The 26,393-nt window shown below is 35.1% G+C and overlaps 1 protein-coding gene across 1 annotated transcript; it reads right to left on the bottom strand.

The window, feature by feature from the left end:
- Positions 1-5,028: 5,028 nt before the first annotated feature.
- Positions 5,029-24,926, bottom strand: LOC136031078 (uncharacterized; the record flags this gene model as incomplete). Its single annotated transcript, XM_065710349.1, is given in 4 exon segments — positions 5,029-6,048; positions 7,982-8,133; positions 19,978-20,097; positions 24,719-24,926. Coding segments are annotated over 4 exon segments (571 nt in total), but the record flags the coding sequence as incomplete, so codon positions are not given.
- Between the last annotated feature and the right edge of the window lie 1,467 nt (positions 24,927-26,393).

Raw genomic sequence — 26,393 nt, 5'->3', positions numbered from 1 at the left:
TTTCAACTGAGCATCCATATCTAAAGCCATGCTGACTATCATTGAGCAGCTCATTGTTGGTCAGGTGTTCGACAATGTGAGTATTCACTATTCCTTCTAAGATTTTACCAGCTACAGATGTAAATATAATGGGTCAATAATTGAAAACGCTGTTGCAGCTACCCCCCCCCCCCCCTGTGTACAGGTGTAATATTAGCATTCTGCCAGTCTTGAGGAATCTGCTTAGTATCAAGAGACTTCTGAAACATGTTTGTAAGGGGAAGGACTATTTCCGCATGGGCTTCTTTCGATACTCATGGGTGAACTTCATCAGGGCCAACTGATTTGTTAGGATTAAGCAGCTTCAGATGCCTCTCCACACCAGAGGCAACCACAGTTATCTTTTGCATAGTTTCCTCAATAGAATATTCTGGTGCCTCTGGTAAGGGGGCGTTGTCTAGAGGCGTGAACACTGACTTAAATTGTCCACTCAATTCAGTTGCTATATCATTTGGGGTACTAACTATATTGCCATTCACAAGTAGTTCAATAACTGAGTGTCTCCCTGGATCTGACCACTTCTATACCTGGTCAGAAAATCAATTGCTTGGTATAGCAAATGTTCATGAAGGCACTCCAGAAGTGGGCAATTTGAGTTCTCGACCCCTTTTGTAACAGCAAACCCATCAATCCACTGTAGTTCCAGTAAATTAAAATCTTTAACAATAAGAACATTCTTATAGTATTGCTTCATGACATTATTCATAGGATACAAAATTTGCGAGAAGGGAACTTGTCTTACATGGGGAGCTGGGACTTCTATAAAAACAGCCTATGACTACAGGGAAACTTCACTGCAGAATCATTATCCATATTTGCTCAACCCAAGGTTTGTAATCTGAATTTACTGTAAGAGCTCTTACCTTGAGCAGAGATCTGATGTACACTGCTATCCCTCTATAATTTGGCTTTGACAGATTGGTGAGTAGCTCAAATCCAGGCACTTGAATTTGTGTATCAGTAAGAGCAAATGCAGTATGTTTAGCTTTCACCTCAGTGAAGCCAAAAACACTTACTTCATGCCTTGTTGATATCATCAACTTAATTTTGTTCATCTTTGTGGTAATACAGTCTACATTGCTATATAATACCATAAGTCCTTCAATAATAGTATTGTTGTCACTAGCTTTGCTTGATCCAGAATCACATGATTTAAAAGAAATGGTATCCAATATGGGTTCATAATTCCTGGTATCTGATCTAGCACTAATATACAATTCAGTTTCTGTATATTGTGTAGAGCCAACTTCACTAGTACTATCACAAAACACTACTTATAGAACTATTTACAAGTCTTAAAGGGTACCAGATATATCTATGATTCCATGACATTCTCCTGCAACAGTGACTGTCACATTGCAAGGGTCTGGTAGTTTTTTGACACAATCTTATTTCCTCTGATTGATATGTCCACTTCCCTATTCAATCTTCTTTTATGCAATTCTTTATACAATCTTTGTCTTTTTTTGCAACCATGCTTTGACATGTCATTTCTAAATTGAATGGAACCCTTTCTTTCAAAAGATTTCTTAAGGATTAATTTCTTTAGTTTGAAATTTGCCACTGAGAAGATAATTGGGATAGGACATGTTCACTTTATTTGTAGGCTAGTTCAATAATATGAACTGCTCAATATTTACCAGTGAAACAATCCACTTTTTAGATAGTACAATATAAATTTTACAATTATTCAGCTGTTAAAGAGTAAATTAGCTGGCCAAGTAACTTACCCTATAGGCTACAATTTGTTTGCATATCATGAAGTAAAAATTGTTCTCCTAGCATATTTTATTCTCTACAGCCCTAGTGGTGCATTAATAGCCTACCATAATTCTTTCTGCAGGATGGAAATGCAAGACCAATACCAAATAACCTATGAATTTGCCCCTTCAGCATCCCTGCCCTCTCCCTATAATGCTCCTAGTCAAATCAATAAAAAGGTATATTGCCTTTCCATGATCTTTCAATCTTTAACAACCCCAGAGACAGGGGTAGGAGCTAGAAAAATCATCCATAGCTTAGTCAGTGTAATTGATCCATTTCTAAAAGCTGAATTCATGCAGTATTTCATAACAAAACTTACTGTGTAATTGCCATTCTGGAGGCTACTTTTAGGACTAAAATTCGGAAAAATAATTTTTTCATTCAATAGTAAGTGCACTTTTAGTTGATTGGATTATTTTCCACGATAGAAATGTATATATAATAGATTAAATGTCTCCTCACAATCCAAAGGAAAAAAAAATTACCATGTCAAGAATTTATGAAAACATGAAAACCAATTTCATTTATTTTGCCAAAAAAGGTGAGAAACATTTTATTGGTGGCGTGCTGTAGAACCATACAAATTTAATAAAAAAGAAACCGCGCTCTTCTATTGTCCTTTTTATGGGTTGCAAATTCCTGGGGCATAACACTTCTTGTAGATCTCTTGATCAATATTTTTGGTGAGAGAAAAATTAAGCAGAATAAACAATCTTTATTGAACATTGTTTGTTTCCTGGGCTCACGTATATACGATCATTCGTATTCAAACATAACTATTCTGCCAAATCTGCGAATATCCCATTAGTGTTAGAACTTCGGTTAAAATCTATCTGATTTTCTAAAATATCGTACAAGTTCATGAATTTCAACTTCTCCGATAATTCTGATTAATCGTACCAGATCAACAGGTCTATAAAATGAAAATAGATATTGAGATATTGATTTTGTCAGTTAGAAATCATGGAATACTATACTCTAAAGCTGATAAAGACCATTAGAATGGGCTAGTCTCTGAAAAAGTTGAAGCTAACATTAGTGGGTCAATTTGTGGCTAGGTCAGAAATAATCTTGTTTACATTGAAACAGTATTTACTATTTTGCGTTTTTATTTTTACCGGAGGCTGGCGTCCCCATACCGAAAAATTTTCCTCAGACCCCCCTACACACAAAAAAATTAACCCAGAACCCCCCCCCCCCCCCCGAAGTAAAATTACTCCACAGGCGAAATTGAGCAACCCTAGAGAAATTACAGATAGGTACCTCAAAATGTCAATCAGATGTCCCAAGATTTAACAAAAGGACCAGATATCAAAAATCATTCAAGAACAAAGACTGGCTGGTCTCCAATCACTTTCAATTCCAAAAACGCCTAGAAACCTAAATTTCCGATCAAATGAGCATCCTCCAAAGTTTTTACGACCACGAGGGGATGTTGGAAATGAAAAAACATCAGCCCTGTCCTATACAAAATAAATTCTGCGTGTTTTCGGGTTGAATGTTATTCTTTACTTCAAAATGACGGTGTAGACCAGGAATATTGTCGGAAATTAAGAGGAAGTATCTATAAATTTATAGCTCCAACCCCCTTTCCTAGAAATTAATTATTTATTCATAGGACGGCTCAATGAGAGTTAGCATGTTTTGGCATTAAAAAACACCCTTTGAGGCATCTACCCCGATACCCCCCCCCTAAATGCAGAAAGATCAGAGACCCCTGCTAAGGCTTTCAAGCTCTGATCTATGAAGATTTTTTTACGTTTTTTCATAAGTTACAGGTTGATTCTACCTTATTTATTTATCTGTTATAGGCTTTTTTCCGAAATTTAGGATTTTTATTTTTCCAGTTTGGGCTATGTTTCCCCCTTTACTTCACGCGTTGTCTTTTTGTTTTTATCCGGTTTGTTTCCTTTTTAGTTTTGCTCAGAAAATGTGAAAATGTTACCTTGAGACCTTCTCATGGGTTTTTTTTTGATAAAAATTCACTTTTCTTCTCAACGAGAGCTTTAGATTTTTTAGTTCTTCTGATTTATTTTCTATTTCTTTTTTACTTTCCGTGTTTTTCCTTTGTTCTTTTCCTTTTTATGTTGTTTGTTTTGTTTCGGAAACAACTAGAAGATTTTGAGTACTAAGGAAGAACAGCACAACCTTTAATGACCACTAAAAAAAAAAAAAAAAAAAAAAAAAAAAAAAAAAAAAAAAAAAAAAAAAAAAAAAAAAAATTCCTAGCCAACCTCGTATTAATCTGGAAATTTTGTATACTCACAGAGCGGATAATTAGACTCACAAACACCACTTGGTCTATTCTGAGCTACTTTATCAAAAGCTTAAAGCTAACTGCAAAACAGGAGGAGCACCTTATTGCCTTTGTGGCAATAATGGTTATTTGGAAAACGAATCCTTAGACAAACGCTTACATGTCAGATATTATGCTTCCGAAAATGCTCCTCCACTGGCTGTCAGTCGGAAGCAACTGTCACCAAAAAAACGAGAGGATTGAAGTCTACTCGCCGACAATTTGTGTGCCTCTGAAGGCACAGTAGGAACCAAAGTTTAAGACAAGGAATAAATTCGAATTGTTTATCAACTTCTATCAATGTTTACAAGCTATTTCTATTTCCTTTGTCCTACTTCTCTTCGACTACAAGGGAGAAAAACTTGGGCAAGCAACAAATGTAGATAGAACTATTGAAAATTACAAAACCAGTGCTTCTAGTAACATTTGAAATATATAGTAGCTGTAAAAATAAATAAAACTTTTCGTCGTTACTACAATAGAAGAGACGGTCTGTTCAATGATTTTGACCACGGGCAATCACTATTTCCTTAGTTGATTGTACTATGCGTCTTCCAAGAGGATATGGCGATATCTTACACTAACGATGCAATATTTGTTATAATTTACCATAATGCAATCAATACTTTACTCAAACCAAGATATAATTCTTGGAAAGGGGCCAAAGTATGTAATTTTGGATTCAAACAGATCACATTAGAATAACAAGTGACTAGTAAAAAACTGTTAACTAGTCTCAATATTTAGAGGAAAAAACTCCGCTCTAAGTCCTTCTTTTTGGCAATCCTCAGATTTCGAAATGGTTCAGTTTTAATTTTGGAAATATTTAGAATGTAAAAAATTGAGCTTAACTATTACTCGAACCTTGAGTGATAACAATGTGATGTATAGGCTAGTGGTGACGACCCAAAGTCAAAATAAAACTGTCATAGTCTTCATCTTTTATTTCACTAACAATAAAAGAAACAAACAAAATTGAAAAAGGGATATCTAAAATACTGACACGCACAATTACGATCAAAAAGTCAAAGTGTGCCTTAAAAAATACAATAAAGAGATAAACCTAGGTTCTTGTCAACTAATCAGATTCTGGTATATACAATTACACATTCTTTATGGCAGCATTTAAAAGGAAAAAGAACCAAGTACGTTAATCGTCACATAATTACCATAAAATCCTAATACAAAGTATTTATCCGTTATAGATTTCCAAAACAAACAAAATATAAAACCTAACAAACTGGAGAAAAAAATTACTTATTGAAGATTGAGTTACAAAACAAGATACGTGAAAAAAATATTATATATATATATATATATATATATACGCTTATGGTGAAATCAAAGCCAAATACTAATTATTAACAGAATTAGTAATAATAATAATTATTTTGCCAATTAGGAAGAAAGCTGAGATTGTTGCTTCTCTTAAGGTAGATGAGGCTATGTACAGTAGCTTGCAGAATTTTTTTAAGGAAATTCTTAGCAAAGCCAATCAAAAACAGCCATTCAGAAATGTGGAGGGAGGGGTAGTTTTTTTTTCAATTTTCAAAAATACCAAAACAAGGTATTTTTCAACGAAAATACAAAATAATGTATTTAAAGAATCAAAGGAGGCATAAAAATCTAGAACAAGGGACAAATAACCAACCTCCCTTCGACTGGCACAAATGAAGACAAAACACAAATGAACATAAAAGATAAAATGTAATCTCCAAGGACAAGCATATATCTATTTTAATACAATAAACGATTGTAGCTAAATCTTTGGAACGGCGCAGGGTACCGTATTGCTTTAAAATGAAAATAAATTGCACATAATTTTTGCTGAATGCAAAAGACGCAACAGTTCTCTTCGCTAGAGTGGACACTTTTGCAGAAGTTCTTCCAATGTTTGGAGCTCAAATTGACTACCCCTCTTCTGCCTTCCAATCAGCTGCAGCAGAAACCTGAAAAAATTCTCAGTGAGAGCCCTTACAACCTCCTACATTAATGAATAAAGAAAACGAAATTCAAGTTTTAAGTTCCCAATAATTCGCGTAAATGTATTCCGACATTTTTCTTCCTTGTCCTTAGCAGTTCGGATGTTCAGTTAGTGATAATCCAAAAGCCAAAATAGTTTTACATTGGGGTGTAATCAGAGGGTCAAGGACAGACTTAATGAGAAATATTTGACACTATGAGATGTTTAAGAGAGGGTGTTCCAGAATTACACAATACTGTCTTACTTGGAGTGAAATATACATCCTATCTCTTTTACAAATTTTTATAGACTAAAAATGTCAAAGAGTAACTGGACTTTATTATGGTCAGCATCAGAATTACTGGTGTATAGAAAAGACACCTGATAATATCTTTGGGCCCTGAATTTGCCAGAACATTGGTATCTCTTTTAAATTCTAAATTGCTCCCAGATAGATTCTTGGAGGGCGCTCACTAAGTTTTTTCCCAACAGGGAGTGACAAATACCGAAAAATTTTATTTCTTCGCCACCCTTTTTGGAAGAGGAGGGGGGATTTTCATATCAAACTTATTTTTCTCCTATTCCATCCCCTTATGCCCAGACATGGTACCGAGTAGCCATTCTCATTCTAATATCTGGACAAGGTAAGTGGCCCAGAATATTTAGTTTCTAGAGGCCTGGCCAGATGGGTGGCAATTAAGTGTTTTATTCTCGACAAAGCAAATATTTAGTTTTGAGAGTTTTTATTTGTACTGAAATTATACACAAAGATTATTTTCAGTAATTATTCCAATGGGTATGTTTTCGCTAAATAAAGCATAAGGTGTACGCTTTCCTTTGTCAATGATCAAAACCTCCAGGAATATATTCTTCCACACTGCCTAACTCTAAACATTATCATTCGTATCTTATTTTCTGAATGAGATGGGGAAACAGATTTACCCATTAGCTTTTTGAAAAACAAACGGGCCTGCTATAGCTTCTCGCTAATAATACTTTGAAGCATTTTTAGAATTGCTGTGGCAAATTCCAGTTTTGAATCAGGCACACGTAATAAACTCTTGATATATGGTATAGTTAATGTAGTAAGAACCTGGTATAGACGAAAAAATCAAATCACGATTCGTATATTAGTTTATTTCAAAGAAAGAAATGATAAGTAACTAGATCATTACTTAGCAGTGAGAAAATGAACACCTACTTGTTCTACAGACTGAAACACCTTAATCCAATATCATATATAAAAAGTTGAAGAAAAAGTTATCATAGTGCTAATAATGTCAAAAAAAAAAAAAAAATCACGGACACATTCTAGAGTTTAACGTCTCTTGGCACTTTGCCACATTGATAACTAGACAAAATTAGCATAGCTGGTAAAACTAAAATAGTAATAATTGTTCAACCTCAGCTTCCAACAAAATATATTATGAAGCTCAAGAAAATACCAAGAAACGGCAAGTACTAGATGGCATTGGAAACTTTCATGCGGACACTAACACCAGCTTCCACCCTTGTAAATTACCTATACTCTTCGAATCAGAGTTGAAAATAAAATCTTCTGAGTTTGAATCGGCAAGTTCCATTGATTGTCTCCACAGTCCTGTTTTAAAGAGCACTAACAGAAAACCCTTGGTGTTAATCTTGTCTGTCGCAAAACTATGGCTGTGGAGTTACTCTTGGGAGATCAAGGGCTAGGGAGCTAAGAGGAGTAAAATTGTATTTAATAATCGGAGTTGGTGAGACTGAACAAAACTAAAGCTCTAACTGATAAAGTGCCACCCAAAATATCATTTAAATTGCTACAAACTGGTCATTTTCGAAAGTGTGTATGATACATCTTTTGTTCTTAGGTATGACAAAGCGTCTTTGATGAGTGCTGTCCAGCTGAAATTTCGATAATTTCTACTCCAAATACTTACTTGAGCATGTGCTTCATTTTAGATATAGTTTGATTTAACTCGTCTTCTTTTGACTGATAAGCCAAAGCACTTGATCGGATTAACTGAGAGAGTTGACTAATTTTCACTTCCAAATTGGAATCAGGATTCATCTTATCAGCTTCTACAAGATCCTAGAAAATAAATTAACTTTTACTTATTTGATTTTTGTAACAACATGTTAACTAAAACAGTAAGTTCATGTTTAATATTGAAAGCAATGATCAGTTCTTTTTCTAACCATGCTATAGTACAATTCAAACTGTTGGATTGCGAAGATTAATGCAAAAATAAATTTTAACTGGAAATTCCGTGATTTTGGCATCTGTGGCTATTCTTCCATATTGGCAACTCTGGCAATCCTGCCATTAAAAGCCATTATCATATAGATTAAATTTCCTGCGACTTTTCAAAGGAGTTTGAAAAAGATTTTTCAAACAATTTTCAAAGGAAAATTGAAGAAAAGAAGAAATCAATTGATGAAAAATTTATATTATTGATTTCATTTATTTTCTGAGTGAAAGGAATTAAAGCTCTTGCTACTCCTTTTGTTTGAGAAGTATTATTTTGCCTTTTCATATAAATCTATTGCGTGGTTAGAGTTTTCTGGAATTTCCCTTTCCTGAACCCAATGTTTCCTAACACTTCTAGCCCCCTCAGGGAAGGGGGCCAAGCATCTAATTGGTTATCAGAAGCTGATATTCCTATTGTTGTATCTCCAATATCCAATGATGATAGCCTGAATGAAACCATGATTACTGTCTCTGAGCCACCAATCTCTGAAACTGAAAACCTGCTAAATGAGGATTTTCAGACAGTAGGCAGAAAACAGAAACGAAAAAAACCTTCTATGAGTCCTCCTGAAATAATGGGACTCTCAAACCCAAATCCAGCTGTGGAGATAAAGGACAAATCCATTATCCTTTTTGCTCCAACAGTAAAAGATCAATCCTTCTCTATCAAAAATATTACTAACATTAGAATGAATCTTTTCAAAACTTTTAGATGCAGCTTCACTGTGAATGTGAACAGAGATGGTTCACTAATGGTTATGTTTCTAGACAGAAATGAAGCCTACAAAGCCCTTAGCCTAAATAAAATTGGCAATATCCCTGTTACACCTGAATGGTGGAAACCAACCCTGAAAAATTCTCAGAAAATAGTACTGTACAACATACCATTGGAACTGTCAAATGACGACTTGAAAGATGGCCTTATGAACAACAAGGGGGAAATGCTGGAGGTTCTGGATGTTCATCGTATGGGCAAACTAGATTCTAAGGGAACAAGAAGTTGTAAGAGTGTCCTCTTTATCTTACCTGCTAGTTCCCAATTTGACTCAGTATTCCTTTTTGGTCAGCAAAAAGCTCATAAAATATACCAAGAAAAACCTCTTCAATGCTCAAAATGTTTTAAGCTTGGTCACTCATCTAAGTATTGTTCTTCTTCTGTGCCAGGGTGCCCTAATTGCCTTGGTAATCACTCCTTGTCTACAGAAAGTAGATGCACTGAAGTGCCTAAATGTACAAACTGTGATGGTAGACATCAATCAACAGATCACAATTCATGTCCTAAATATGTTCAACGAGCTAAAGTTTTAAAGATTGCTCTTCAAGAAAATGTTCCTTTCCCAATAGCTGCAATGGAGCTGGCCAAGCGGTCAAAAGTACCATCAGGTCCAAGAGTTAATGAGGCCAAAGAAGGGAATTTAGCCCTTCCTCAAAAACCCTGGCTACAGGTCCACAAGAACCACCCAAATCAGGCACTCATACCTCCTACTGAGACTTCTTACCCTCCATTGGCTAAGGAGCATCCCAAGGTGGCTGAAGCTAGTCCATCCCTCAACAATCCTAAAACTAAGCCTAAATCTTGGTCTGAAAGAGTGGCAGCTTTTCCTAATATTTCTACTCAAGCCATAACTATGCAAGATAGAGTTGGACCTCATATTACTAATTTAATTAAATATGTTGCATCAGTGGACCTAATATTACAATCAAATATGGCTAAAGATAAAAAAGCCAGTATAACAAAAGAAATTGCAGAATACTACTTTTCCAATTCTATTTTCAATGAAATAGGAACAGAATTATCATCCATTCTCTCAAAATATCATGCAGGTCACCTATTCAACCCTTCCTATGTTAACTAAGCTACAGATCCTACAATGGAATTGCGTCTCTTTAAATTCAAATAAACTTGCTGATCTTATCCAATGTGCAAATGATAAGAGAATTGGAATTATTTGTCTACAAGACACTAATCTTCATCAGTACAAGAAAATCAAAATGCCTGGGTACAAGTGCTACAGGAAGGATAGATCAACTAACAGAAAGGGAGGGGGTGTGGCAATTTTCGTTCATGATTCAATCCAACACTCCCCTCAACCCTTAACTATCTACAGGGATGAAATAGATGTTGTAGGCATATTAATTACCTTAGCTAATGGTAACCATCTTGCCATAAAATCCTTTTATAATCCATGTGGGAGTAAGGACATCCAAAGTATCTTGGAAACAGAATTATCAGGTAATAATACCTTTATTTTTGGTGATTTTAATGCCCACAGTCCTCTCTGGGAACAATCAGCAGGTAGCAACAAAGCAGGAAGAGGAATAGAGTACATATTGTCCAATTTTCCTGACACCTTGATTTTCACTCCATTTGACTTTCAGACCAGGTATAATATTTCTTCTAACTCTTTCTCAACTATAGATTTGCTTCTAGGTCCTTCTTCATATTATGATTTAGTTCAGATGGTAAAGGTGTCGTCTCTCCAATCTGATCATTGTGCAATTCTTACATCATTTCAAGATTTATGCTACACTCCCAAACCCTACGTCCCTACATTTATCAACTCCAAAGGTAATTGGTCCCTTTTTCGTGAGATATTAAATGAAGTAGATTTTTCCTTTGTTTCTCCTAATTATGATATTAATGCCATTGAGTCTAATTTGAGATCAATCCTGCTGGAGTCAGCTAAATCGGCAATTCCAATGACTAGGGTACGTTTTTACAATGGCTCCAAAAGACCCAAGAATTGGTGGAATGATGAGTGTAGGGTTGCAGTTCTGGCAAAAAGAAAGGCTCGTAAAATGTTTCAAAAGCACCCATCTCAGTCAACAGCAATCTTTTATAAGCAGTCATGTGCTAAGGTGAAACTAATTTGTAGGAGAGCTAAACAGAGTAGATGGCTGAATTTCAGCTCAAGTATCAGTTTTAGAACCCCAATTTCAAAGGTCCATGATTTCATTAGCCAACTAAATAGTGGAAAGCAGCCAAATGATGACCGTAGATATGATATCATTCAGGATGGATATCCAGTTGTATCAGATAAAAAGAAGGCAGATCTGTTTACCAATGTTTTTAAAAACGATTGCTCAGATTTTCATCCCAGCCGACCTCCTTTTTGTAATCTCCCTCTTACCTGTTCTCATAAGGGTACTCTGATGAAACCTTTTTCCCAAGATGAATTTTGTGTAGCACTTAATTCTCTTAACATCAAGTCTTCCCCAGGTTATGACGGTATTTATATGAAGTGGATTCTTGAGTCCCCAAAGGTGTTTCATACAGCCCTCTTAAGTCTTTATAATCTTATTTGGTCAAGTCAAAAGTTCCCAGATGCCTGGAAGATTGCTCAGGTATTCCCAGCTTTAAAACCTTCTTATTCATCTAATGATCTCAGGTCTTACCGTCCTATATCAGTATTACCTTCCTTTAGTAAAGTTCTGGAAAGGCTTGTCTTATCAAGAATTGAGTGGTTTTCTGAAGTCAACAATCTCTTTCCTAGTGAACAAACAGGTTTCAGAAAAGGACATAGCTCTTTAGATAACATTACCCGGCTAGAAATTGATGTTTGTAACTCTCTCAAAAAAAGACATGTCACAATGGCTGTTCTGTTTGACTGGTCGAATGCCTATGGAAATGTAGTCCACAATAAATTATTGGAAATCCTAATAAATCTTGACTTCCCGTATCCTTTTATAAGTTTTATAAAGTCTTTTCTAACTGATAGATATTTTTACGTTCAAGTAAATCAGTCTAGAAGTGAGCAAAGTCCTTACGAGAGGACTTCCTCAAGGTGCAATATTGAGTCCTCTTCTATTCAACTTGTATGTTTCTGAATTTCAAGTATCTCATGCATCATTTGGCCTTTATGCAGATGATTTGATCATTTGGAAGTCAGGAAGGGATATTAGCCTTCTTCAAAGCCTTATTCAACATGATATAAGTCTAGTCCAGAGATTCTCTTTAGCATTTGGCTTCCCAATATCAATCAGTAAAACTAAAGCCATTATATTTACTAATGGTACTCTAGATCCTCCTAATCCTCTGACAATTTTCTCAAGGGAGATCCCATATTGCAATTCAGTGAAGTTACTTGGTTTATTAATGGATTCTAAAATGCAGTGGCATGAACATATTAATTCTTTGAAATCTCTGATTATTCAGAGACTTTGTATTCTAAAAAGACTTGCTGGAAGTAAGTGGGGATGTCACCCAAAGATTATTTTGGATTTTTACAAATTATATATTCGTTCAAATATAGAATATGGGATTCAAATATTTTCAGCTCGTCCCCCATCCTCATTCAAAATCCTTGAATCTTTACAAAATTCTGCTATTCGAATAGCTTTGGGTGTGCATAAGCATACTCCTCTGTCAAAGTTAAGAACACTGTCAGGATTGGTGTCCCTAAGTGAAAGAGCATCTAGTCTAAGGATAAAGTATTTCTCGCAAATCCAGGCTTATGGAGCCAAGCATGCTGTATATGCACATACCTTTGCTGAGAAGTCAGCCTGTCCCAATGCCCATTCATCATGGAATCAGTTTCAACTGGAGGTCCCAAACTGGAATCAACATTCGCTTCATGCATATCCCTTTACTGAGTCCCCCCCCATGGGAAATGAGTCCTCCAAGCTGTCAAGTAGAACTTATCTATATTAGTAAAGATTTGATTCCTAATTATGAGATCCAGACTATTTTGGCTGAACACATCTCAAAGGCTTACCCCAACTATAGAAAAATATATACTGATGGATCCGTCCAGAGGGAAAGAGCTGGAGCAGGAGCATGTATCCCATCCCTGAATTTGAATATTTACTCTCCTCTCCCATTGGGATCTTCTATCCTGTCTGCTGAATTATGTGCCATCCGCCTGGCCTTGGATGCTCTTATAAATTATAACATTGAATCTGAAAATATACTCTGTCTCTCTGACTCTAAATCAGCATTACTACTGATCCAAAATATTAATAGAATTGCTAATGACAAAGATTTATATAATATTAGAAGACAGCTTCTTAATCTTAAGATCAAGGAAAATGAAGTTTATTTTCAACATGTTCCTAGTCATAAAGGTATAAAATATAATGATATGGCTGATTCTCTAGCAGCAAAGGCTTCCATGTTATCTCCTAGTCCTTCCTCTGACCTCAATTCACGAGATATTATCAGGCAAAGATCCAAAGTTAATCACAGTACATTAATGTTATCTCCATTTCATACAAGATTAAATACAGTGCTATATTACCGACTGAAATCAGGTGCCCTACTTCTAAATAGCTTGTTATTTAATTGGAAGCTACATCATTCCCCTTTATGCCGAATCTGCTTTTCAACAGAGGAAACAATCCAGCATATTTTATTTGATTGCCAGGCTCAGAGTGAGGAGACTGTTGCTCTTAAGCGTTTCTGCTCCTTGGCTAAGATTCCAAATACTTATACAGCTATCCTGGATTCTAACCTGCCATGGGAAATTGATCGTAAGATATTTAAGGCAGCAATTGATACCTTAAAGAAGAGAAATATTGTTTAATAAGGATTAAAGCTTGAAGAAGTCAATTTTTAATGGGACGCGATTTATCCATAATTTTTGATTGTGCAGAAGAGAGCGGGAATGAGTAGGAAGAGCCGTATTGGTACCGGCCGGCCTAGTGCCTTAAACTGCTGGGGACAGGTAGCTCAGGTACTCGCACTTCCCACAATCAATAACAGTGTATTATTGTTCATAATTGTATATATCCATTGTTCGCAGACTGGAGCAGAATAGCGCTTCCAGTAGCTAGTTTTTCTGAAGAAGAAGTCAAAGAGGTGAAAGGACTTGTTGTTAGTCCATATACCTCCCTACAATTTTTGGAACTGGAAGGAGTAAAGTTAGCGACAGTACTTTCCCCAATGAGAAATTTTACTGGAAAGACTAAGGTTTTTCGATTTTACACTCTATAAGGGGAAGTGTTCAATTATCGCTTTTGAAAATTTTTGACAGAATAAACTGTAGATTATGAAAGTTTTCTGAGCAAGTTGCTCAGAATTTTTTTTCATAAGTTACAACAAAGTGTTTAAGCACTTTGAGCTTACTGAGCTAAAAGCAATCAAAAACCTATATTCATGAAATCTAAGTAAAATTTAGAATGATGCAAAGCAAATGATGAGTATTCCTTGTTTATTATGGCGTTTTAGCATTAATTTTTGAATTTTAATTATTTTCGCAAAAACACAGGTTGCATTTCAAGTCAACATGTTTTAGCTTAAAACAGCAGTTGAGCTTGCACATCCTGCTCCATTGGAATTTTTGATATCAAATCTCTAGATAAGATACAATTGGAAAACACATATACCTAAGCTTAGTTTCCCATGAGCAATCAAATGAGATCTTTCAGATCTGTCCTTATAAAGTAACTTGAAAGATACAGGATTACCCCATTTTAGTATGCTGATTTACCTGACGCTTTGACTTATTTCGTTGCACCTTGCTCAAAAACAGAATTGCAAACCTAAGAAAAAGACAAATAATTTGTTGTAATCTATATATATTAATAAGTTGTTTGTTTGTGTGTATCTGTCCGCATATGACGTCTGAATTATTTCATCATATACCAATTCAAAAACGAATGTATTCAAGCCGAAGTAGCTGAGTTGGTAAAGCGTTATGTTCCAGGTTCTAGGTCCGAGAGGTTCCAGGTTCGAACCTTGGCTTTAGCATTAATACAAAAGAAGAAAAAAGAACTAAAAAAAGGTAAAAACTAAAAAAAAAACTAAAAAGAAAATACTTAAAAAAACTAAAAAAGCTAAAAAACTAAAAAAAAACTAAAAAGAAAAAACTAAAAAAACTAAAAAAGCTAAAAAACTAAAAAAAAGGTAAAAACTATATTTCATCATATACCAATTCAAAAACGAATGTATATACAGACCGGGACACAGGGAATAAAAAAAACAACTAAAAACAGAATACTAAAAAAACTAAAAAAGCTAAAAACTAAAAAAATAAAAAAAGGTAAAAAACTAAAAACTAAAAAAAACTAAAAAACTAAAAAAGGTAAAAACTACAAAAAACTTAAACAAACAAACTAAAAACTAATAAAAAAACTAAAAAAAACTAAAAACTGAAAAAGAAAAAAAACTAAAAAAGGAAAAAACTGAAAAACAAAGGAGAAAAAGAAAACTAAAAAAGGTAAAAACTACAAAAAAACTAAAAAGAAAATACTAAAAAAACTAAAAAAGCTAAAAAACTTAAAAAGAAAAAAAACTAAAAAAAACTGAAAAATAAAGGAGAAAAAGAAAACTAAAAAATATAAAAATAAAATTTATAAAATAATATATTTATAAAATTATAAAATAATATTTATAAGAAAAAAACTAAAAAAGGTAAAACTACAAAAAAAAACTAAAAAAAAGAAGAAAAAAAACTAAAAAAGCTAAATAAAAGGTAAAATCAAAAAAAAAAAAAAACTAAAAAAAGGAAAATAACAAAAAATTTATTTCATCACATACCAATTCAAAAACGAATGTATATACAGACCGGGACACAGGGAATATAAATGACGACCGGGACACTCGAAGAGAAATTACAGACTGGGACACCGGGACACAAATGACGACTGGGACGTGTGTGTCGACTGACGTCATGTTTGTGTGTCGACTGACGTCATGTTTGTCGACTATAAATTACGACTGGGACACAGGGACACAACTACAACGGGGACGCCGGGGGGCACAGGGGGGGTATATAAATGACGATGGGGTCACAGGGAATGTTTGATCAGCAATCACCATCAACAAAGCTCAAGGGCAATCATTAGAATAATGAGGTATAGATCTGAATACGGATTGTTTTTCCCATGGACAATTATATGTTGCATGTTCAAGAGTCGGTAAACCTGACAATCTATTTATATGTACAGACAATGGGACAGCGAAGAATGTTGTATATTCGCAAGTTTTACGTAATTAAAAATATATATATATATATATCTATCTATATTCACAGGTGGGACACAGGGACACAACTACAATGGCGCGTAACGACTTACGCGCGCGGGGGGGGGGCGCGAAGTACGCCCACCAACTAGGTGTTGGGGTGGCACGAAGCGCCACCGCAACAGCTAGTAGACTATAATAGACCAAAACTAAAAACAGATACAATTTTTTGGACAGCAAAAATAAGATAAACAACTGTCGAATATTTTGACCTCACATCCAGCTTTCAGCGACGAATTTTTTTTTATTTTTTTTTTATACGAATCATAGGCAGTAGCATTGTTTGGGTAAGGAAGTTCCCCCCCCCCCCCCCACTAAAAAATGCTAAAGCTAAGCTCCTGATCACAGAATAAAAAACAAAACAAAAACAATGATATACACTAAATGAAAAGAAAGACGGGTAGGAAATTAATACTTATTGGATTTTGTCCAATATGACTTTTCTTTTCGTTTTTTCATAACGTTTCAGTGTTTTCTTTCTTCTTCTTGTGTGTCTTTCTTTGCCTTCTTATGTCTTATGTTGTTTTTCTCCTTCTTCTTCATATATACCAATTATATTAGTTTTATTTTGATATTTTCCCCGTTCATAAGGATTTATGAAACCAGAATTTTCCAAATTTGATTATTATTTTTTACAGCAAAAACTTCTTATTTAATTTTCAATGTCTTATAAATGATCAAAACATCAATTAGGAACTGGAGATAGCAAATTTCAAACTAATTTTGCAGCTAACAAGTCCTTCTTATGGACTGGTTTACCTACCTAGATTAAAGGGGATTAAACAAAATAAGGTAGGTTTTGGTATTTCAGAAATGATAACCTTACAATTAAAACATGACCTAAGCGCAACAACTGCCGTTCGGCGGCTAAATTATACAAGTTCCCAAAATTAAAATGATAAGATATTCACAAAAGGGTAAGTGGTTGGGAGGTATAGGCGTCTCCCCCCATATTCTACTGGATTACTTCGGATGTTTACTAGAAGGAAAATTAAAAGTACTTCTCACTTATTTAAGTCAGAAGCAATACTATAGCGTTGCCTATCGTGAAGAGACGCAAGGGTTCCATGCATCATTATTTATTTATTTTTCTCACAGAGGCACTTTATACGGAAGGAGTGTTCGTATAAGCTTCGGAGGGGGCTCATTCTATTGCGAATTAAAGTTTATAGTGCCCTTTTAAAGAGTCAAAAGTGATTGAAGGGCAACAAGCCACCCCTCAAACTGTTTCCCCAAACGCATCCGATCAAAATTTTGATACAGCTATTTTGTTCAAAATAGCCCAAAGGTTAAATAATAATGCCTCTGGGTTTGAAAAACCCCTCCCCAGCCCCCGAGGCAAAAGCTGTAAGCTAAGCAAGTGGTCCGTTGTTTTGAAACAATTTTCAAGGAAAGGGTGGTATAAATATGTATGAAGGAAGCTAATTCAATTATTGTTAAGGAGGGGGGGGGGTCTAGATGCTTTAAAGGTGCACTTTCATGCTTAAACATTTTAACTCTCATTGTGCCTTCATATGAAACCAGAATTAGTTCTAAGAAAGGAGCAGGGGGGGGGGGGTAAAGATTGAAATTTATATTTAATTTCTCTTGATTTCTCGGAATATTTCTGGTCTAAACTGTAATTATGAAAGTAAAAGGTACCACTAAACCCCTAAATTGGTAAAATTTCTTCAACGATTGAGGGCAGTAGCCCGTTTCATGTCCCTGACCTCCCCTTTATGGTCTTATTAGAGGATGGTCATTCGGAAATTGAGAGATATATTCCTTTTTTATAAGTCGAATGTGATTGGAGGCCAACCGGCCCCTATCTTAAAATCCTTTTTGATATCTGGTCCTTTGGTTACACCTTAGGATATCTGATTGACATTTCCAGGTACCTACTTTGTATTTCCTCTGTGGCTGCTTTATGTGAAGGGAGGGGAAGAATTGTCTGAGGAGGGATAATTTCCCGGGGGGTTTTCCACGGGAGAATTTTCCAGATGGATTTAAGCCGGCGCCTACGGTTGGTTTGTAATTACAATTCGCAAATAACTCAATTGCCAATCGGTTTTTGATCTTCAGTTCACGAAGCAGCTATTCAGTTTTCACATATGTTAACTGAAAACGTAGACCCACTAATCATTGGAGCCTCGTGCAGTCGTAGCTGGCGTAGCCCACCATTCGCAGTTACAACATTTTCACCGTCATATCCGTTGTTTTACCACAGTGATTATAGTGAAACATCATATTGATAAAATAGCCAGTGATTTTGCTTGCCCACAATTTACACGCAACAGTGACAAATCGTTAATGAAAGACACTAAGATTTTCATCACTCGACATTTAAACCTTTTTTTACTGCCTAACCAGTGATCTCAGTCATCTCAGTCATTGACAAAAAGGAAGAGGATTAGAAATAGGAAAACAAAACCAAAATCGAAAAATATGGAAAGCGAAGAATCAGAAAAGTGTCATTTTATCTTATTTTTATCCAACTGTCAACAATTTCAGGATCCTAAAATCCGCAAGAAACAAGACGATTACGTATTTTCATACATAATTAGACTTTTGAAATGACGCATAATAGCAATGACAATTATTCTGATTCAACTTCAAGTTTTTGAATAATCAATAATTTTTTTTTACAAAACTATTAAATTAATGACCCATGATGAGGTTAACTCGTGTATGGGTTATATAGTCAACAATAAATAAATAACACTATTTCTAAATACCAGAATAAAAAGACAGCTTCTCAACTTTGCACATGGTAACAAAAAACAAAACACCCAATAATTTCAAAATAACGAAGAAAAAAAAAATGAAATAAAAAGAGGAGCCTCCACCCCAAAATTCAAGTTGAATTAATAGTAAATAATTGAAAAATTCTTTAAACTAATTTTATTATTAACCAGGATTTTATTCAAATTTACAAAAATACGAAATTTATCCTAGTTTTGACGATAAATGATGACAAAACGAAATGTCTCTTTTAATGCTTTGCGGGTTTTTCACAAATAAGAACCCTAAGAAAAACCACAGGTACAGAATCGAGTAGACACTATAGTTGACAATATAATTGTAATCAAGCAAGACATCAGTAAGTAAACATCAACTTTTTTTTACTTTGGGGAAATTGCTCGGCCAGCGGACTAATGGTTCAATTGCTTTAATCAGCCCACAAGTGTTGAAAGTCGTATCTAATAATACTGAGAGTAGATTCCAGAACACAATTCTTTCAATATACAACAACTGGCAGGTTAACTTGCAACAACACTTTATACTATTTTATAATTTGAAACATTATCTATGTGTTTTAAATCTCGCTAATGAAACGAAATTTTGGCAAAGTTGTTCGAATGTAAAATTGGAACACAGTCATAGAGCAAGACCTCTTCTCTCCACCTCATATAGGTATGTAATTCAGCAAGACTTACAATTAATACTGGACAAATGACTACAGATGAGACATTTTGTATATATGTAAAATTCATATTTTAATTTTAATCTTTTCTGTTTTTAAATTTAAAGAGTCCAGTTCTACTCTATACATACCAATTGAGGACAAATCTAATAAAACTAAGATTTGAAATCACAATGAACAAAAATGAAAGCTCACTTTTCAAAGTCTGACGATTTAATTAATGATGAAACAAATTTTAGTCAGTAAACATTAATAGAAACAATATGATTTTTGAAAGATTCATTTAAGTGCTAATGTCTTAGTAATAGCTTATTTTTACCTGAAGGCATGTAGTGAGTCCAGGGAAGTACTTAGGAACAACTCGACTTTCTTCTTTTCTTTCATAGTCGAAAAGACGACACCTGAGTTCGGCTCGTTCTTCCTTCAGACTCATCATTTCCTATAGAACAAAAGTCAATTATTTGTTTAAATATGTTCAAAACCACGCTTAAAATAGCATTGAAACAAATTATACTGACTTTTCTAGTCAGAAAAAGAAGATATTTTAAGAGCATTGCTTTTAGCCGAGAGTTTGAGAATCAATTTTCGATTATTGTACCTGGTGTTAGGAACGAAATTAACAAAGAGGAGGGTAATCCTTTTTTTATGACTATCTTGGTAATAACAGTCCAGACTTAACATTGAATATAACACCGATATCTACTGCAGAAATATTATAGATGATGCAGAGAATGGAGTATGACAACTATGACATCGTTTGTCTTCAAGAGCATCTTTTATCTTCAGATAATACCAACTTGTTGAAACGGAGTGCAAACCATATTACTTTTGTGAGTGCTGCAAGATCTACGTTTGGTAGACCTTCCGGAGGCCTCGCCTGTATACTGAGACGTAACTCCTTCTCATCCACGACGCCTGCGCTATTCCATAGTGACGAAAACCTCTTGGCCGTGCGAATTGCCGATTTAATACTTATTAATGTGTACTTTCCTTGTGATCGTAAGTCGGTTCAATCACTGAATAAGTTTGCCAAGACCTGTAGTGTTTTGAAAAAAGTGACAGAATCCGCATCATCTCTCGGTTATCAACTTGTTGTCGCCGGGGATTTTAATGCTGATTTACTGAATTCAAATATTCGGTCTGATATGGTTTTCGAGTCTTTATCTGAGTTTAAGCTAGTGGACAAGAATCGTCTGTTTTCTTACATCCATCATTCTGGGAGCCTTACTAATATTGATCATGTTCTTTGCTCTCCTAATTTATCTGTTTCGACTGTTTCTGTACATGAAATAGAAAGCGATATAGACTACCTACCAATTTCCTTCATGCTTAGTATTTCTCTGTCGCAAGATAGTTCTACTAGACGTGGGAATCGTAGATGGTTTACCAGACGAAATTGGAATAAGGCTAATTGGGCTCTTTATATTTCTACCCTTACAGCTTTTTTGTCTAGGATAAAAGTTCCTTTTCAGCTACTTCAGGTTGGATCTAAATTTGTAAATGATAAGAATTTTCTGAATAAATATTATTTTGATATTATATCATGCATGAAGGAAGCTGGGAGGGTGGCTGTTCCCGAAGAACGTGTTAAATTTAATACACGGAAGCCTGAATGGTCATGGGATCCGGGTCTAAAATCAGTGAAAAATAAAGCCAAATTTTGGCTACGTATTTGGGTTTCTTGCGAACGACCACGTAGCGGTGTAGTATTTCATCTTAAACAGAAAACTAAATTAGAGTATAAAAAGTATTTACGGTCTGCAAAATCTAAAATTTGCAAATTCCCGTCAAGTAATTTAGATTGGAAAAATGTGGTAAATTCAAATAAAATCGATGATTCTTCGTCAACAAGTAGCCCAATTAGTCCTGCTGCTTGGTGCAAATATTACGACCAGATTTTCAACACTATAAACCATTTTGTTCATGCTACCTTTATGAGGTTTCTTATTTCTGCGCTTCCCATATCACTCCGCCAGAACCAGATCCTCCCAGTTAATTTAGTTTCGGTGGCACAAGCTATAAAGAAGCTTAAGTCTAGCTCTATTGATGGTGATGGTATAAGTACCAAACACCTAAATGTTGATTGTCCAGCTCTAGTCCAACATTTACAACTTCTGTTTCAAATGTGCTTATACACCTCGGTTGTGCCTGAAAGTTTTTTGTGCGGAACAGTTACTTCGATCCTGAATGGAGGAAAGATTCCGACTGAGTGTGCATCTTACAGGCCAATAACGATTTCCTGCAATATAAGCAAAATTTTTGAGTATCTTCTCCTCCCATCAGTTAATTCTTCGGCATATTTTGGTGAAAATCAGATTGGGTTTTCAGCTGGGGCAGGTTGCCAGCAGGCTCATCGAGTTTTGGCTAATATTCTCACTGAGGCTACTAAAAAGGGATTCGAGTTATATGTATGTGCTTTGGATCTCTCCAAAGCCTTTGACACTGTTACACATTCCCAAGCTATCTTTTCCCTTTTTAGTCACGGTATCAACATATCAGTAATTTTTTTTTCTTAGATATTGGTATTCAAATTCCTTTTTGCGGATTAAAACGGATATGAGGGTTTCAGATAGTAAAATTTCAGTTCGATGTGGAGTAAGGCAAGGTGCTGTCCTTTCCCCCCTATTTTCAAACTTTGTATATCATCTGTCCTTTCCTCTATCCCACCTACTTGCATCCTTAATTCTGTAAATATTTCTTATCTGGCCTATCCGAATGATATTCTTTTGATCAGTAATACTAAAAAATGGCTCTCTTTGTCTGTTTCAAAAGTAGCATCTAAACTTCATGCGATTGGACTTTCTCTTAATCTTTCAAAATGTGAATATCTTTCATTTAATAGTAATATCACTACTCCTCTAATCTGTGGATCTTTTTCTATCCCGTCGGTTTCTTCATTTCGGTGGCTGGGAATTAACGTTAGTAAAACACTAAAATCCTTACGGACTCTCGCTGTTGCTGATTGCAAGAAGAAAATCCAATTAAGTTACTCTAAAATTGTTGCTAACCGAGGTAGATACAATAGAAAGTCTCTTGCTAAACTATACTCGGTTTTTACAGATCATTCGGTTTTGTTTCTTTCTGGTATTTACCCTATTTTTCATAAAAAAGATATCAGTTCAATTCGTTCTTATTATTTCCGGTTTTCCCGTTTTCTATTGTATCTGCCTCCATGGTATAGGAATAGGAGCCTCACATCTATTTATAGTTTCCCGGATATTGGGTCGAAGCTCACGGAGCTTGCTGGCAAAATACCCCAGTCTACTTATAAGTATCTGCCCGCCCACGGAGGCCTTACTCGTTTGCTTTAGTTTCTCGTTTTTTCTGTTTTGTGTAGTGTTTGTTTTGTTTCTTTTATTGATACTCCGTTTTTATTTTGTAGCGGGTCAAAAATAAATTATTATTGTTATTATTATTATAGTCCCTAGATCTAGATATCTATGTTTTTTTTCCTAGTAGTACTTATTTCAACTACATAAAATTCACAGGATATCCATAAGCTACATAAAATATTTCTTACATAGACCTGAAAAAAGAAACAGCCTACTCTGCTCTTACAACTGTATCAAACTTAAGATCATCTCTTTGAATCACTTTTCTTTTTTTTGTTGATTTTGCTAAAACCTTTTAATGGGATGTTAATGTTTGTGTTAATTTAATTTGTTTTTAGTCAACGAATGTAAACCTACAAGGCCCCTTGTATTACAATTTATCACAGAAACAAACCGATTCAATCAATGAATGCAGTCTTTCATTTGTGTTTATTTCCCTTTTCCATGTTGTGTCAGTACTACAGATGTGAAATGCAAAGTTTCCGGCTCAAAGACTAAAAAAATATCTGTCTAGAACTTATTCCCCATAACCCTTCGTCAATTTTAGTTAAAACAGTGGCCTGAAAAAGAACTCAAGCTCTGAAATAATTGTCGCCAAGTGAATAAAATAAAAAATACATCAAATGGCTGAGCGAAAGTTTCTTCGTCTTTCTGCTGGAACTCACATTTTCCGCCTCACCTGGCATCTCAATATTCAGCACGTTACTTGGGAATTATCTGAAACATAAGCTTCCCAGACTAGTAGCTGTCTGGTAAAGTACATTTGGTAAAGTACTATCAGCTATTTGATTCCGTTTCAGAGCAACGGCAGATCAAACCCTATTCATTTTGTTCTGGTCTGTTGCTCTCAGCTTTTGACATAAATTTACCTTACTTTTAATAGAAAATTAGTTTCACAATTACTTACTAATCTTATAAAATTGAATTAAAAAGACATTATTTTGAAACCCAGATTCAAAGTAAAAATTTTTTGCTCAAAGTTATTTCTTTCTGGACAGATCTCCAATATGTTGATATGTGTTCAAATTTAAATGGGTTACTATTAAAATTCCAAAAGCCCTTTTGTCACCCCTTAATCAAGGGAGGTACATCGTCAAAAAAAACTATTACTATTTTTCTCAGAGGAAAAAAAATCTCTACTCTGACACTTGATTGTCTAAACATTTACCGTAAAATATTATATATGGAACCCTGTAACATTTACGGTAAAAGAAACGAAAAAATTGCTAGTAAATTTCAAAATAGCTAGTTAAATTTTTCTCTGCATTCTCATTTCATGCAAATAGAACATTTTCTAATTTCATCACAATCTTAACTGTAATATTCGTGATTAAAAAACCAACAAAAAATGAATAACAAATTAATTTTTTTCACGTATACCTAATTCATCGAAGCAAACCTTAATAGTTTACAAAGCTCTACAGAGCCAAGAAAACTTAATTTCACCTGAGAAAACTGGGTAAAATAAGGACAATAGCGGTAAAAAGACAAATTTTCCATAGCTAAAAGAAAGAGAAATCTTAATTAAAGCAGCACAAGGTTAACATTTCAAGCTTGGTAGAAAAAAACCTAAATTTCCCTTGTTTCACTAATCCTTACAGTTGTACCCAGTAAGACGTCTGAATATAGTTTAGTATCCCCAAAAGACACAAATAATCCCGGCTTAAAACCCTTGAAGCAGATAATCTAAAGAAAAAAGAAAAGAAAAAACGCCAACGGAGGACAGACCTGGATAAGAACTTTCATTTCAACACCCTCCTTGTTCTGGTCTGTTGTGCTAGCTGTTGTTCCAAACTTGGATTCATCCGCAAGGGATTCCACAGGTATTTCTGGGATATTAATCAGTCCATCATATGACTTCCTTTCCTCATCTAACTTACTGATAAGCAGGCGGAGCTTCTTTTCCAAGAAGCGAGAATCTGCACTCCCATTCAATCTGAAAACGTAGAAGTGAATGAAAGTGTGAAACGCACAAGATGACCCGAAAATTACAGTTGCTGTTCTTTTCAGCTTAAAAAGATGAAAGCACCTAATTTCCCAAGAGCAAAAAAATTTTAATGCAATTTACTTTTTCAAAAACAAAAATCAAAATTTGGTTGGAAAATTCAATTATCATCAGAAATTGTGAAGTATTTATATTATCTTCATCATAGAATCATAGGCAGTGCAATAGGTAAAAGTAAATTAGGCAGTGCAATAGGTCATAAGTAAAGAGCAATGTGGACACAATGTATTATTTTTTTTCTTATAGACCAAGGACACTTCCTTTCGAAGGAGTTGTCATAGAAACTTCTAAAAGGGCTCAATTGATTGGAAATTGAAAGGGCTTGTGCCCTTTTTGATAGTCGAAAGTGGTTGGAGGGCAACTAACACCGTTTCCACACCCACCATTTCCCCAAACACATCCGATAAAAATTTTGAGATAGCCATTTTGTTCAATGTAGTTGAAAGGTCCGGCAATTATGTTTTTGAGAATGACACCTCCCCCCAGAGCCCACATGGTAAGGGTTGTAAGTGATGCCCAGGTGGCATATAAGGTTTATATAGAAAGGGTGATCGTATAAACTTTGAAAGGGGCTCATTAGATTGCTAATCAGAAGTTTCAGTGTGCTCTTTAGATTCAGAGTGACGGGAAGGTGGATACCCCCCCCCCCACTTCGTAGTTTCCAAAAAATACATCTGATAGAAATTTTGAGATAGCTATTTGTTGTCGTAGAAACTTGAAAAAAGGCTCATTCGATTGGAAACTGAAAGGGCTAGTGCCCTTTTGAATAGTCGAAAGTGACTGGAGGGCAACTAGCTCCCCTGCCACACCCACCATTTCCCCAAATACACTCAATCAAAATTTGAGATAGCCACCCCCCCCCCCACAACCTTCAGGGCAAGGGTTGTAAGCAATACACTGGGACATTTAAGGTTTAAATAAAAAAGGTGATCGTATAAACTTCGAAAGTGGCTCATTGTACTGCTGATCAGAAGTCTAAGTGCCCTTACTGAGACAGAGTTGCCGAAATGCATCTGATAGAAGTTTTGAGATGGTCATTTGTTGTCGCAGAAACTTCAAAAAAAGCTCAGTCGATTGAAAATTGAAAGGGATAGTGTCCTTTTTAATAGTCAAAGTGATTGGAGGGCAACTAAAAAAAAAACTTTCTATTCTAATTAATCGACACTTGTATTTCAGGAACCGTTCTTAAAAAATTCGGACAAACAGTCAAACGTTCGCGTATAGATCAAGGTATTGAGAAGGGGGAAGCCCCGTATTATAAGGAATAATTTCTATTCGTAATATTATTTCTTGAAAACGGCTCAATGTTTTTCGGGAAAATTTGTAGCCTGGGATATTCTGGCCTAAGAAAAGTATAGATAGGTCAGAAGTTTGAGAAAATTCGTTAAGAGTCTTAAT

Source organism: Artemia franciscana, chromosome 9, assembly GCF_032884065.1.
Source record: "Artemia franciscana chromosome 9, ASM3288406v1, whole genome shotgun sequence".
Classification (NCBI taxonomy): Eukaryota; Metazoa; Arthropoda; class Branchiopoda; order Anostraca; family Artemiidae; genus Artemia; species Artemia franciscana.
Note: the sequence above shows the minus strand (reverse complement) of the source record. Positions and strands in the feature narration are given on the sequence as shown.